This window comes from Gallinula chloropus (genome assembly GCF_964237585.1).
Source record: "Gallinula chloropus genome assembly, chromosome: 1".
NCBI classification, from domain to species: Eukaryota; Metazoa; Chordata; class Aves; order Gruiformes; family Rallidae; genus Gallinula; species Gallinula chloropus.
In genome coordinates, this window is record NC_140085.1 from 101,988,453 (window position 1) to 102,003,114 (window position 14,662).

At 37.9% G+C, this 14,662-nt stretch overlaps 1 protein-coding gene across 1 annotated transcript in view; it reads right to left on the bottom strand.

Moving 5' to 3' along the window:
- The window catches only part of CADM2 (cell adhesion molecule 2), a gene marked incomplete at both ends in the record, with an annotated part of 663,520 nt that overhangs the window by 181,002 nt on the left and 467,856 nt on the right, over positions 1-14,662 (bottom strand). The window contains one exon of the mRNA XM_084275339.1: positions 1,843-1,992. Within this exon, the coding sequence (XP_084131465.1) occupies positions 1,843-1,992 (150 nt within the window). The remainder of the gene's footprint in view (positions 1-1,842; positions 1,993-14,662) is intronic.

Consider the following 14,662-nt stretch of genomic DNA (forward strand, 5'->3'; position numbering starts at 1 on the left):
ACACAATGCAAAGCTTGGCCCACATGCAAACAACTAAATATCCTCGACTGAAGGACCTAAAGTTTTTCTTGACCACTTCCTGTCTAACAAATGCACATCTATACCTCCATAAAATTAATTATCAAGTATTCATCGAAGTCTTGGGACAAGCTAAAAGTTCAATAAAGAGCGTAGTCCTTTAAATTTACCCACTTCTACATCTCACATTTCCTGTGGGGAATATAAATTGCTTCTAAGTACTTACTATGCTGCATGCTATTCAAATTCTGTTGCTTCAATTCATTATCTTACAAAGTAATACAAACTTCAATTATTCGTTGCAAAAGTACAGATTTAGCTAAAGTACACAGAAAATTCAATTCACACTAAAATGGCTACAAAGTTCAAATTAATCTATTTGCAGTCCTCCCATGTCTTTCTCAGCATCCTTTAAAATGCCACTTATTTTATAAAAGATATAGATTTTGTGGGTATTGATGTGCTCTATCAACAGACAAGTTCTCTCTGCTTTTAGTTTTGCAGGCATTATTTACCCATCCGAATCACTAACGATTACAGGTAAAATAAAGGGGTCCATAAGAGTAAAGGTTACAGGGCTAGACTTAAGGCTCAAAAGTTTTCACTGTATAAACCTCTCATCTTCAACTCTGAATTCAAAAGGTACTTATGATTTCAAAGAAATTGCAAATCAAATGATTACACGCTACAGGAAATTAGATAAAAGAGAAAGGAACCACTTCAACACCATAAAGAGATTCTATTCAGCTATTATATTAATAGCAAAAAAACATATTTTGATTGCAGCTTCTGCAGGTATAAAATGACAGGTTTTCGACTCCACTTTTATTGAAGTGCATAGATCCACAAAGCATTTTCAGTCCTACAAGGTGTTTTAAAGTCCTGTAATCATTCGGCAAAGCATTTGGACAGCACTTCTTTAATTTTAAGCAGAGGTATAACCACACTTGGTAAAATATGGTCTAGTGTATGTAACACCTTGCAGAATAAATTTGACCAGCAGAATTAAGTATAACATACTGTTGAACTTCTGTACCACTGAAATCAACAACAAAGGGTTTGCATCTTTGAAGCTAAGTGATGAATTTATTCCTCATAACTCTATTTTTAATTTCTTTATGGAATTTAATATAATCTTTACGTTAACATTCTATTGTGTAAAACAGAATGCTTTTTCATCTCCTATTAAGATAAATATCTCAAAAATGTATCTTACTACAGTGATTATGCCCTCCTTTTTTTAAGGAAAGAACATTTTCCTCTCTCCTCCAATTCAACTGAAATTAAAAAATCTCTGAATGGTATACTTGGAAAAATCAGGGCAATAAAACCGAGCATTTTTATTAGCTGTAACAGTAAGAACACCTACCACTGCAACTGCAGATTGCACTAACAACAAAACTGCAGTAGACTTAAAGCAAGTAGTTGGATTATATACATATATGTGTAAATATATAGAGATATTATGTATAAATAAACAAACACTAATCTAAGTCACAGACTTTCTTCCCTAACCAGCCTCTCACCACTCAATGCTCTTCCAAGATATTTTACAATAATGTTTTCTAAATTAGCTTGCAATAACAATTTTCCTTTAATAATACCCTACCATACAATTTATTACGAAAGAGAGTACTTCAGTGAACCCCTCCTCCAAAAAAGATTATATAATTATAGCTGAAAACATGCATTCCATTTTCACATTAAAATATTACAGTGAAATAGGTTTAAATATTTCTTTCTTAAAAAAAAAATTAAAACCTCCCAAAAACAACAAAACACAAACTGATGCAGAACCATGTGTTCGGGAAACAATTTATTTACCTTTCTTGTCATCGAAGTACAGCGTCTGTTGAGCTGGATTTGACCACTGGAGGGAGGTGTTATCATTTTGATCGACCCTGCAGGTCAGATTTGCTGTTCCCCCTTCCACAACCGTAACGTTCTGTGTAAGTGGAAATTGCCCTTGGCTGCCTGAGGAGGGAGGGGAGGAGGGGAGGGATGGAGAAGGGAAGGGAGAAAGAGAAAAAAAGAAAGGATTTAAGTTGTAGAACTGAATTTATTGCAGCAGCTTCCCACAGATGACAGACCCTGAATTCAGTGTGGTCAATTCTGATCAAATAAAAGTAGTACAATAAATTGGGAAAAAAGAAAAAAAAGTAAATTCATATTCGCGATGTATTTGTTGTATCTGAGAAGTAGATAATTAAGAAATTGGGATTTTTAATTTTTTTTTTACTCTTTTTGTCCCCTGTAAGTCATTCTAATTAGTTCCAAAAGAATACTCTACAATTTTATCTTTTCAGACATACCCATACATCCAGGAAATGCCCTCACATTGGGCTCATAGGCTAAATACCCTACATAAAAGTCTTAGTACAAGTAATATAGTTAGATGGCTGTTCAAAACATCACTGAAAGCATGACGTAAAAATCTGCACAGGATTTTTAAAATAGAGGGACAGGGCAGCCTTGACTCCATGTTCCTTTCTATGCTTTTTTAAGAACTCTCAGGACGATGTTTTTCCTGCCAGGTTTGGAAAGTCGTTGGAGAGCAAATGTAGTGTGAATCTAGAGCTCGATGCATTCTCTGTTGAGGGAATGCAACCTGATCTCATATGAAAATGGAAGTGATGATGTAGTAGCTCTCTTTCACATCTGTGATTCTATCCCAAAGCATTATGAATCACATTAAGTGCCTGCTGAAAAGTCACTGGGAAGATTTCCAAATACCTCTACACAATACAGGAGCAGTATCACCTAGGTTCTTGAATCACAAGCATTTTCAATGGCATAGTTAGACTAAAGTGTTTACGTATTGTGAGAACAGCACACACCTTGTCAAACAGCACATTCTGACAGAGTATCGCAACAAGGGAGCACAGGAAAAACGTGGAAGTAATTTTCAACAAGGGTGGGGAAAGAAAAGTTCTTCAATAATAAGCAAGACACATCATTTTCTGGGAGATATATCAATTTACTTAAGGGTACAATGCAAAACAAAGACAATCCAATAGTCTAAATCAAATATAAGCTTCTTTCTTCCCCTCCTTTTATAGAGGTTCTTTTAATACAAGAAGCACTCCTGTTTAGGGAGAGCTGCAAGCTTGAGAAGTATAATGCCAAGACTGACACTCAAGTGAGATGTGTCAAAAGTGAAAAATTTCTCTACCATCCTACAGGAGTGAACAAGCTCATAGGCATGTCACGAGTACATTAAGGAAACTCTATATACAATATCCACTAATTATACCAATGCAGAATCAGAAACCTCCACAGAAACATCCTGTTTCAGTTGCTCTCATCACAGATGTTCTTGCTCAGCTAAGTGAAACTGAAGCACGCCTTCCACATGGAAAGCTCAATAATATACATCTGTTATGTAGTAGACAGATTCTCAGATGACTAGAGTAGGGCATTACTAAATAAGGGATTAATAACTGAACTTCTACTTGACCTGATGATAATGCAAAAAAAAAAAAAAGGTAATTCCAACCAGGTTTCATAGCTGTCCACAATATTTCCTACGCAAAATAGTTTTGATGTTCTTAGGCCTGGTACTTCAGCATCTATGGCACCGAGGCCATTAGCATTTAGGCAGTCCACAAATGCTCTACAGTAAAATTATTCTAGGGCCTAAGTGTTTATATCCTGAACAAATTAATAAATTGTCAGCGGTACTAAGGAAAGGTCACCTCAATAAATGAAATTACAGCAAATCTTTTATTTAAAGAAACCCACTTCCTTGTCTTGATTTTAAAAAAATAAAGGACTTTCTATAAAAGTGACAAATTTGAATAACTGGTGTAAATTCTGTGTAAGTATCAGATTTTCATATATATCCAGAGATCAAATATTACTACGCATTGATATTTACTATAAGATAGTATTTACTACTAACAGGATAACAGATACAGCAAATAAAATATAAGGAATATTGAAAACACCATGGCTAATTTAAATGCTGCAAACAATAAATGCCAAAATTCTCATGACATCCTCTGTATCTGACACTTCATTAATCAAACCCTGCTTCTTGAAAACCACACGTTGAGAAATACTTGATGAGCGAAAAATCATAAACAAGGATAGAAAAAAAAAAGAAAACAGAAAAGATTTGTCATTTCCTTCCATTTCTCCTTTCAATTCCAATGTGTCAGGGAACCTTAAGATATTGCATAAATTGATTATCGCTTAAATTAGAATTTTAAAAATCCAGAAAAATGCACACAGCCTGTTATTACTTCCACTAAATTACAGGCATCTTACCAAAGAAATAACCTTCTACAGTATGAGCTGTGGATAAGAGGTTATGAGGGCTAAAACACTTTTTGCATAGAAGAAGCATTAAACACAACCTAACGTCAAAGATCAGCACAGTGAAATCTGTCATTTACATTAAAGAATGGAAGATGGTTTAATAAAAAACTGCTGTAATGATTTAGGGCCATATTAACATGATTTGGGAGAACTCCCTGGGATTACTCCATATTTTCTTTCTGAGATTATAGTTCTTATTATGAAGGTTATGCAGTCTATCATTTGCTAATGCTTGTCAAGTCACAGACTTGTTTGAGTTGAAGACCAGTGTCTCTGGTCAACTGTTTAAGTGGAAACTTGATGTCATGATCCGAAAGAGGTTAGAATAACTTTCTTTTCTCTGGCCAGTCTACTGCATGCTGATGTTTTGGAAGCGAGAGTTAATCTAGCATTTAAAAGTGAAGCCAAAGTATTCATCCCATCCCTTACCAATATTGAAGCTGTACGGATCTGGAGAAGAGGTACACAGCTTTGGAGGAAGCTTGAAGTGGAGAAAGAGCTACAGAGAAAATAAGCCATTTAATCTGGAAACTAGCACAGGCAGAAAGAGGCAAGCCTTTGTGGAGCAGAGAAAAATCACAAAGCAAGACCAAAATAGGGATACTGCACACTTATTAATTGAGACCAAAATTATTAGTAAGTGATGGGGACACTAAAACAAATTATCTATGAGATTTACTTTATTTTTTGTATCATTATCTAACTTAGAGTACTGAGACATAAACTGGACGGAATAGAAGGTAGTAAATGTCCATTGCAGACAGATGAACATTACAGAAAGCATCAACATCATGACACTTAACACAGTGTTATAAGTGTCAAAGAAGTGTTTTTATACCACTGAGGATTAGATCTGGTCCTTGGGAGCATTGACAGTATCTTGTGGGAGAAGCCTCATTTCTGTTCTATAGATCGGCAGCATGCACCCAGGAAGCGTGACATGCAAAGAACCCCAGACATCTGAGATGCAGACAAAGTGTTCCCAGCCACTTCTAGGTACCACTGCTGAGCTGCAGGGACAGCAGGCTCCTCCTGCAGCCCAGCAATCTGTGGCTGGAGGCCACTGAGAGGAATCACAGCATCATTCCCCAAGGGACTTGCTTTGTAAAAACCTTTGTGCCTGGGATAATTAAATACCTCCACAAAAAACCCATTCATGCTCCCAGCATTGACTATGCTGGTTCTGATCCATGTGAATTGTCCCATTAAATCGAGAATGCTTAGTGATGAGCTATGAATAAGAAGACAAGCCTAAACAGCCTGCCAGACTGAGGCCAGCATGTTAAAAGAAATAGTTTTCATCATAATTTCAACAACCAGTTGCAACCACTGCAGTTCTCTAGTCTTACTCATTCTTAATATATTTATTAAACTCCTATTTCTTAATTTCTTCCTGTTGCAGCTTTGCGAGGCTGTGCTGCTGAGACAGTTTCTTTAAGCAGCAGTTAGAGTTTTCTGCCAGCCTAAACTATAAACAACGAGCAATTCAAGGCCAAAGTCGCGGCCCGAGAGATAGTCACAGTGCCTCTGAGAATCACATGTAGGAGAAAGCAACCCGGAAGCAGCTGCATTTTGCCACCAGAGAAGGGAGCGAGAAGATGTAACGAGCTGTGCAGACACCAAGGCCAGGAAAGGGCGGGGGAGGAGGCGGCCCAGGTGCCGGAGACAAAGCTGCCCCTGCAGCCCATGGAGAAACCCATGGAAAAGGCCCAGACCCCACCTGCAGCCCGTGGAGGGGCTCCACGCTGGATGGAGCAGGTGGAGACATAGAGGAGATGCTGTGACCCTACGTTGGAACAAGCCCCTGCCAGCACTTGCAGCCATGAGGAGAATCAGAGACACAGAAATGAGTGAGAGAGAGATTTGCACTGGAGCAGGTTTGCTGGGGGAGGCTGGTGACCCCACAGAGGACTGGGACTGAGAGACATTGTGATTTATGACTGCCCGCCACAGCAGTGACCCATGCCAGGGCAGCTGGTGAGTAGATAAAGCCCTGGGGAAAGGATTCAAGTTGGAGAAGTTCGTGGAGGACTGTCTCCTGTGGGTGAGACCCCACAGTGCAGCAGAGGAAGGGTGTGGAATGAATGTCCCCCTCACACACCCCCCGGCCAAGAAGGAAACCAACTTGCAAGGGACTGACTGAAGCCCCCACCTCCCAGTCCCTGTCCCCCTGTATTGCAAGCAGGGGGAAGAAGGGAAGCAGGGGGAAGAAGGGAGCAAGATCATGGCTAAAGGGAAGTCTGCTTAGAATGGAGGGTTGGGCGAAGGTGCTACCGAGAACCCCATTTTCCCCAGTCCCTGTCCCCCATGTGCTGTGAACAGAGGGGAAGAAAGGAGCAACATCCTGACTAAAGTCTGCTAAGAAGGGAATGGTGGGGGGAAAGCATTTTAAGATCTGGTTACGTTTGTTTTAAGATCTGGTCATGCTCCCAACTCCAGTTTCTTCACTGGTCTTTGTAGTATAGTGTAATAAAGTAGTTTCTCTCTTCTTCACTTTGTGTTGAGTCTGTTTTGCCCACATTGTTGATGACAGAGTGATCTCTCCCTGTCCTTATTTTGACTCCTGAGCCTCTTAATTATTTTCTCCCCTGTCCAACTAAGGGGAGTAATAGACTGACTTTGGTGGACGTCTGGCCTCCAGCCACGGCTAAACCACCACACTTCCTTAATTATGGCAGTCAAGACTGAACAAGACAAAGTCCTCTAAGAAAAACAACTGACCTTAAGAAGTATAGTAATGGGAAACTTGGAGGCATCTTCTGTAACTTTTTTCAGAGCGCAATGGTCATCATTGTTAAACGAGAAAACAATTTTATTCCTAGTCTGGGTGTGTCTCACTGTAGCACCTAGCATCCATGGGCTCGTTATGTCTTTTTCCCTGCTCTGAAAAGCCCTCTATTATCAAGTTTCTCTTTCTTTTTTATGCACTTAAAGACTGCGATCACATCACCCATTAACCTTCTCTTTGATAACCTAAATAAATTGAGCTCCTAAGTCTTCCTGTAGAAACCATGTTTTTCTAATCCTTTAATTAGTTCGAGGCTCTTTTCTGTGCCCTCTCCAATTTGTCATCTTTTTTTCTGAAGTGTGGAGCCCAGACCTGGAAACCCTGCTGTAGCTGTCACGGAAGGAAAAAAATACAAAGGTGACACCACCTCTCTACCAGCGCTTCAAATTCTTGTTTGCACACCAAAATGAGTCCCCTTGGCCACAGGGTCAGATGGGGCCCCAAGTTTGACTTATGGTCTACCATGACACAAGCATTTTTTCTCAGAGACTGCTCCAAAGACAACCCTCACATTCCAGTTCTTCTCTTGTAGGTCTGAGATGTAGGTCCCTGTGTTTCACTGCACTGAAGCATGTTGCTCTGAGCCCAGTGACCTCTGCTCTTCATTGTTTCATGTATCCACCGTCTTCGCAGCATCCGCAAACACTGCTGGCGACAACTGTGTTGGCCAGTATGTTTCTAAAAGATGACTCTGAAAACCATGTCAAAGGTACACACCAACTACTTTTCCCTGTCCAGACAAATGCACAGAAACATGACTGACCGATCAATCAATCCTGAGTTCTTATTTTATCTTTACCCTTTCACACTATTTTTTCAAGCAGTTCTAATTTGCTTAATGCTTGTAAGGTTGGTTTTAAACAAGTTTTGGATACTACTCCACATGTCACGCTATTTCAAGTAAAAGGCCTCACAGCAATCAAATGATTTTAAAGATTACTGTTACCTTTTTCGAGACATAGCTTTAATTTAAGATGTCACAAAATGGTAAATTGTTCAAATATTAATTTATAAATATATTCAAAAACATACTGAAAAATTAATTCTTAATAAAGATTTGTTTTCAAACAGAACATAATAGAAGTTTCTATTAAGGCAGAAAAATTAAGTAGAAACCAATGTTCACATTTTCTTTAATGGTGGGGATGTTGGTGAGGCATAATCCCATGAAACTAACTGAAATCTCAGGTTTCAAAAAGCTGAGATTTTGGAAGGATTTGAAAGGTATTCCTATATCTACCATCGACTTCTCACATGACCTCAGACAATCCATCTAATCTAAGCTTTACTAGCCAATCTGCACAAAAGAAATAATGATGCTTACTCAACTTGTAAAAAGATTTGGCTGAGAAAAAGATTTAAAAAAATATAATTTTTTTATATATGTGGTTCCACAACATTTCTATACTCAGTCTACAAATCATTCTTCCTATCTAAACATAGCTTCCTTTTTTGTTACACACCTTTGTAATAATTAATCTAACTTAAAAAACATAAATCGCTATTTTTGGATCTATTCCTTAAAAAAAAAATATGTTTGATGCAAAAACTTTGGATACCATCAAGAAGCAAAATACAAAGTACAGCATATTTCTGAGAATTTTAAGATGATTTCAAGATTTTCGCAATGAATCCAAGTCTACCTAAATCTCTTTAATTTCCAATTTGGATTCAACAATGTCACAAATACAAAAATTATCTCATCATACTTAATTTACCCTGTTGAAAACAAAAGTGATGATAGAAACTGCACTTATAACAACAGCAAACAATGCTGAACTAAATTGTTCTTCAGTCCAGACAAACTCCTACATGGTCAGTAAGCATGAGCAGAAAGGAACAAAGAACATAACAGATGACTTAATAATAATTAATTATACGTTACATTTCAGCATCCATTGGAAAATCTCTAAGCGCTTCCCACGCTGCTCACCAGTGCATTAAGCACTTTCCAGATACATCCTCTTTTACTCTGCACTGTGCTACCTGAACAAACCAAAATGGGGTTTTTTTGTCTCTCACCGCATGGCCCCTCCATTCCCAGAGCAGATTTGGCAGCCCTTCTCTTCCTTGAACACGAGCAGCCAGGACACTATACTCCAGAATTCTTAGTTGTACATCGTACATAGGTACTACTAATTCCTTATTTCTGGTTGCAGGTATGGAAACGACACCTGAATTTGATGTCTGAACTAACAGCGGATACTGAGACTTTCTTTAGGAGATGCACCAGAGGAAAAACTATCATATGGGATTACATGATTATGACAGGGCACTGGGGCTACGAAGGTTGGGGCTCTCCTGAAAGTATGTACTCACACTTTATCCAGGCTTTTGCTGCCTGTCAGTTTGTAAAGAATGCAAATTTTAAAAAGCCTGAGGCTGATCAGTGCCAGGAATGTGAGAATTATCCCTGTTTAGCAAAAAAACCAGATGGGGGTGGGATAGGTAAGATGGGGCAGAGAAGGGACTGAAAGTTGTACTTTTCACGCTTTCAATTTGGATCAAGGAGCACTCCCCTCTCCCTTCAAATGCTACTTAAGTATTAAAGGAGCATTTTATTTTTATAAACATCTAGACAATGCCGAACATGTAAATAACATTTAGTCTTCTGAATACAGCTTGTAAAGATAAGTACAATCTACTTCCTACTTTACTATTAACTCAGGCAATTGACAAGTATGACTGAGATACTGAATGTGACTCAGATGATCACCATTCCACTAACAGAGCTTCGCATCCAGCTTGCCTGCTTTCTTCACAAGAAATGGTTGGCAGTGACACTTGTACCCTCCACGGGCAGGGAAGGCCACGTCAGACATATATCCACTACAGCATACACAGTTACATTCTGTTCTGTTGTCAAACCGTGAAGCAAGTTAAAGAATTTGAGTGTCTATTTGTCCTACTAAGAAAGCAGGAATGAATAAAAAAAAAACCCAAAACCAAAACAACAAACAACTGATGGCCCACATTACAATTTGCTGTATCTGAAGAGGAAGCAAGAAGTTTCATTGGAAAATACTACGAGATTATACAAAGATAAATTACAATAAGCAATGAAGCTATTGTAAAAGGAAGGCGGCATCCAGATACCACTGTCACCATGCTGTATCTTAGGTCCTCTGCTCATTTTAGGGAGCTTGGTAAGCAAAATTATTTCAGCTGTTTTGGCTAGATGGAGCTATAGTTAAGTATATTTTATCACAGGTTGTTTTTGAGATGCTTTGTGGAGGACCAATATTGCTTTCTAGTAGAACTGACAGGCTCATATCTCATTAGCCACATGCTGTTTTCAGTCAAGAAAGGCTTTCTTTTTTTTTCCCCCACCCAGAAATCATGGTTTAACTGCTTTTACAGATTTTAAAACTGATTTTTATCTCAGTATGAAACAAGACTGTGCAGAATAATTATCTTTATTTGGTCCAGGTTAGAAACATTCATTTTGTGAGTTCATCTCATGTTTATTTGTTTCTGTTTGTGGTGGCTTTTTGGTACTTTTTGTAATTAAAACAGCTCTTTAATGAGTTCAACAGTTCCATTTGATGTTTAGGTTATATATTCTAAACAATTTACCAGACTTGGCGGCTGTTAGTATCGAGAAAACATAATCCTCTCTTTACTTTTTGTTTCTGTAGAAATCTGCTTTTGTAGGAAACAGTTATGTTATAAATTAAGAAAGTTTCAGAGTGTCAATGCAGCAAGCTTTGTCTACTCATGTCACTGTGTATCAGAAAGCCATAAAAAAAATGGAAAGAGAGGAGTGACCTGACAGGAGGTGACCATATTGAGTGAGCAATATTTGGCACATCATCTTTACCTACTCCTGTGAGCATGACTGCGCAGCATCCCTGTGAGGTAAAAAGGAAGTTTATCGGCATACGTGAGGGAAAGAATAGAGCTTATAGTCCTGTTCATTCCCACACAGGAAGCTCAGAGCAGAGATTTATCCTCTTCAGTCTTGCAGACTTAACTGTAGAACAACAGGCTTTTAAGTTGACACCTTTATTATCAGAGAAAAACAGAGCCCATTAAAAAAATGCAAAACTGCATAAAAGGAAATAAAATACATCTTGAACAAATTTTCAAACCAGTCAGATTTTTTAATACTGACTTCAATAGGACCAGGCCCCGAGAGCTAAAAAATATGTGCAGAGTGAATATTTGGGTGAGGAAGCAAGGACCTTATTACTTCAAAGAGCAGCTTGCATCTGTAGGGAGAATACATTCATTTTGGCCTTCTTTTTTAGCAAAGGAACTAAAGCATTAGAAGCAAAACCCCGTGTGATGAAACATCTAAATATATTAAATAAGTTTCCTGACTATCTCTCTTAATTTATATATGAAATAATGCAAACATCTCTCCAAGGAGATGAAATATTATTAGCTTGTCTTTATCTAATTTAAAGGGAAATGATACTGTGAACTGCATTTCATCAGGCATAAACTGATGTCTGCAGCACTATGCAACTTCTGTTTCTTCTAACTTTTCCATTAATCCACTTCTCTATTTTTTCAGCACAGAAGGTTAGTCTCCTAGATATTTTGCAGGAGATATCAAAAGAAGTGTTATTTGTTTTCTAAGTCTTAAGAGTGTGGTTGAACGTTGACCACAGATTAAAGCAGACAGTTTAAATCTTGATACATAACCACCTGCTTTGCTTTATTCTGAAAGACAAGACAATATAGGCTGTGTGCTAAGCTGTAATCATACAGCATTTTTAAAGAAAGATAAGTTTACCTGAGTATAATTTGATACATAGAATCTGTGACTAGGGTGATCGGCTTTTCCTAACTTGCTGTCTTAATCTTAGTCTCACATATAAGTAGCACACACCTTTTAGAATTGATCCCCACAGAGAATGTCCTGTAATTTGTTTGCTCACTAAAGAATCTTTGTTTTAAAAAGAAACAGAGAAAAAACAAACCAAAGCAACTGTCTGTTCTCCTATTAAATGCTCTGTTAATAAAAACCACTTGCAGAGAGAATTAGAGTTGATGAGAACACTGCAAAAACTTACTTAAAAATGACAGTTTCAGGAGAGAGAGAAGAAATAACTCAGAATATAGCTGTTACCTCCAAACTGTGCATTCAAGGTCACTGGGCTTTTTTAAATGTTTAAGCAATTACTAAAATAATCCAAAGGACAAGAGTATGCTGGTACAGCCACTGATTTCAGGCTATAGAATTTATATTAGACAGCAATAATAGAGGAGGAGGAAGCCTTTGTTACTTCCTTCACTCCCTATGTTTCAGGTGCATCTTTCTACAACTCAGCTAACTCAAGATATAATTGATTCAGACTATATTGCTGTGAAGGAGATTGCAGGTATAACATTGAGAAAATTACATATTGAAGCAAAATTATTCCTAGAGATAAACAGGAAAAAGTGTGAGAGAGACAATGGAATAAAAAGTAGGCACACACAGTGCCATTTCCTAGGAACTTGGCATAAATGATGAGTTTTTTTTTTTTTTTACTCTTTTCATGCTATCACCATGGTATTATTTGCTTGTGAATGGAGAATAGTATCCAGTGATTTTATTTATTTAATTATTTTGAAGGGTGGGTAAGACATTCCCCTCCACCACTCTAAATGCCCAAAGGAAGTTCCAAACCCAAAAATAATTAAAGTGAACTTCATCTTCCTACAAGCATAATAAGAAACTGCTGAACTTTCTATTTCTCATAAGAGCAAATGTGGTTTAGAGCTTTGTGTCACTTTTTGCTTTAAAGTGCTATGCTCACTTCTTTGTGATTTAACAAACTGTAAAGCCCTTTTTCTCTAAAAGCAGGTAGGTACCCAATTCTAACATGAAGAATAAGGAATTGGGCAATTTCATTTTTTTGAGGATCTGGGCCTCATTCGCACCACATTTCTATTCCTAGTCAGTAAAAGAAGAGTAAGGGCATTTTCTTTCTTCATATCAGTGATCCAAGAAGAAAATGCACAAAAAAATTAAAAAATGTACACAGAACCCAGAGAGTAGGGTAAAGGAAGATACATATAAAAGCTACAGTGGAGACAAATGTACATACACATGCAATGGTATCAGATATACCTCTTGCCACAAAGTTAGAACATACCATGTGCTTTCTTCTCCCCCAAATCCAAGCATTCTATCAAACTAACTGGTACTTCCTGCAGTTAACTAAAAAAAAAACCAAACAAACAAATAAAGTAAGGCAGATCACCTCCCATAAAAGTCAGTCTAGAACCTCCACTGGCTTTAATTGGCATTGGGTATTATCAACTTCACATCAGTTATGTACTTGGCCTTCCTTGCTACCGAAAGTACTTTGTGTAATCATCATTAATTCTCTGTTCAATCTCCTCTGAGTAACAAGTGAAATTAAGTCCTCGACATGACATTTTAAAAGAAAATTAAAGAGCTGTAAACACATGAATTTTCAGGCTTCTAAGGACTGACCAACAACCACACTACACAGGGTCCTTGGAGGTGCACAAGCAGGCAGTACAGCTCAGGGACTTGACTTTTTCTTCACATGAGTCTGTTCTACTGCTTAGAGGCAGCTTTAGTTGACTTAGTGACAGAAATGCATATCGAGCTCCAATTCTTTTCCAAAATTAAGGGGTTCAAGGACAAAATGAAATTCATATTTAGACAGAAAACACGTCAACATAAACAAGGTAAGATCATAAGCTAGTGATGATGCTTTTACAGTAAGCAATGACACTAACATAGATAAGAAATTTAACATACAAAATAAATTTCCAATATAAAAAACCATGACATTTAAGGAATGTTAGCCCATGTCAAAAATGGGACTTTTGCAAAGAATATTTCCCCAGGACCGCAGGACTCACACCTAACAGTGACTTAGGAAGAGTAATGCTAATCGCTCTGAATGCCGCTGTCCATCCATCATCCCCATCCTTCCTCTTCACCAAACCCATTATAAGCTGAGCATGATGTCACACAGTAAGGAATATCCCTTTACTCAGTTGGGGTCAGCTATCCCAGCTGTGTCTCCTCCCAACTTCTTGTGCACTCCCAGCCATCCCAGTGGCAAGACAGTGTGCAAAGCAGCAAAGACCTTGGCTCTGTGTAAGCACTGCTCAGGAGTAACAAAAACATCTTCCTATAAGAAACACATCTCGATATTACCAAGACTGTTCCCAGCACAAATGCAAAATACAGCCCCATACAAGCTACTGTGAAGAAAATTAACTCTGTCCCAGCTGAAAACAGGACAGGGTCTTTTACATATTGCAACAAACAACTCTCATTCAGATGTTTAGCAATAATAAACTAGAACTTAAAATATATTGCCAGTGTAAATTCAGATACAATGTATTAACAATACAAATGATCCATTAGCAAGTGTAACTTATAACAGTTCTAAAAATGACTGCAATGACAAGCAATCTAAAGCACACACTTTTCACACATTTTCTGTCCTGTATCTGTGTGATAACTCATTGCAAGCCACAGATGTTTGTCACTGTGATGGCATGATCCAGCCATTTACTCTGCCTAGTCCACTACACTTCAACAAGTACAAACACCCC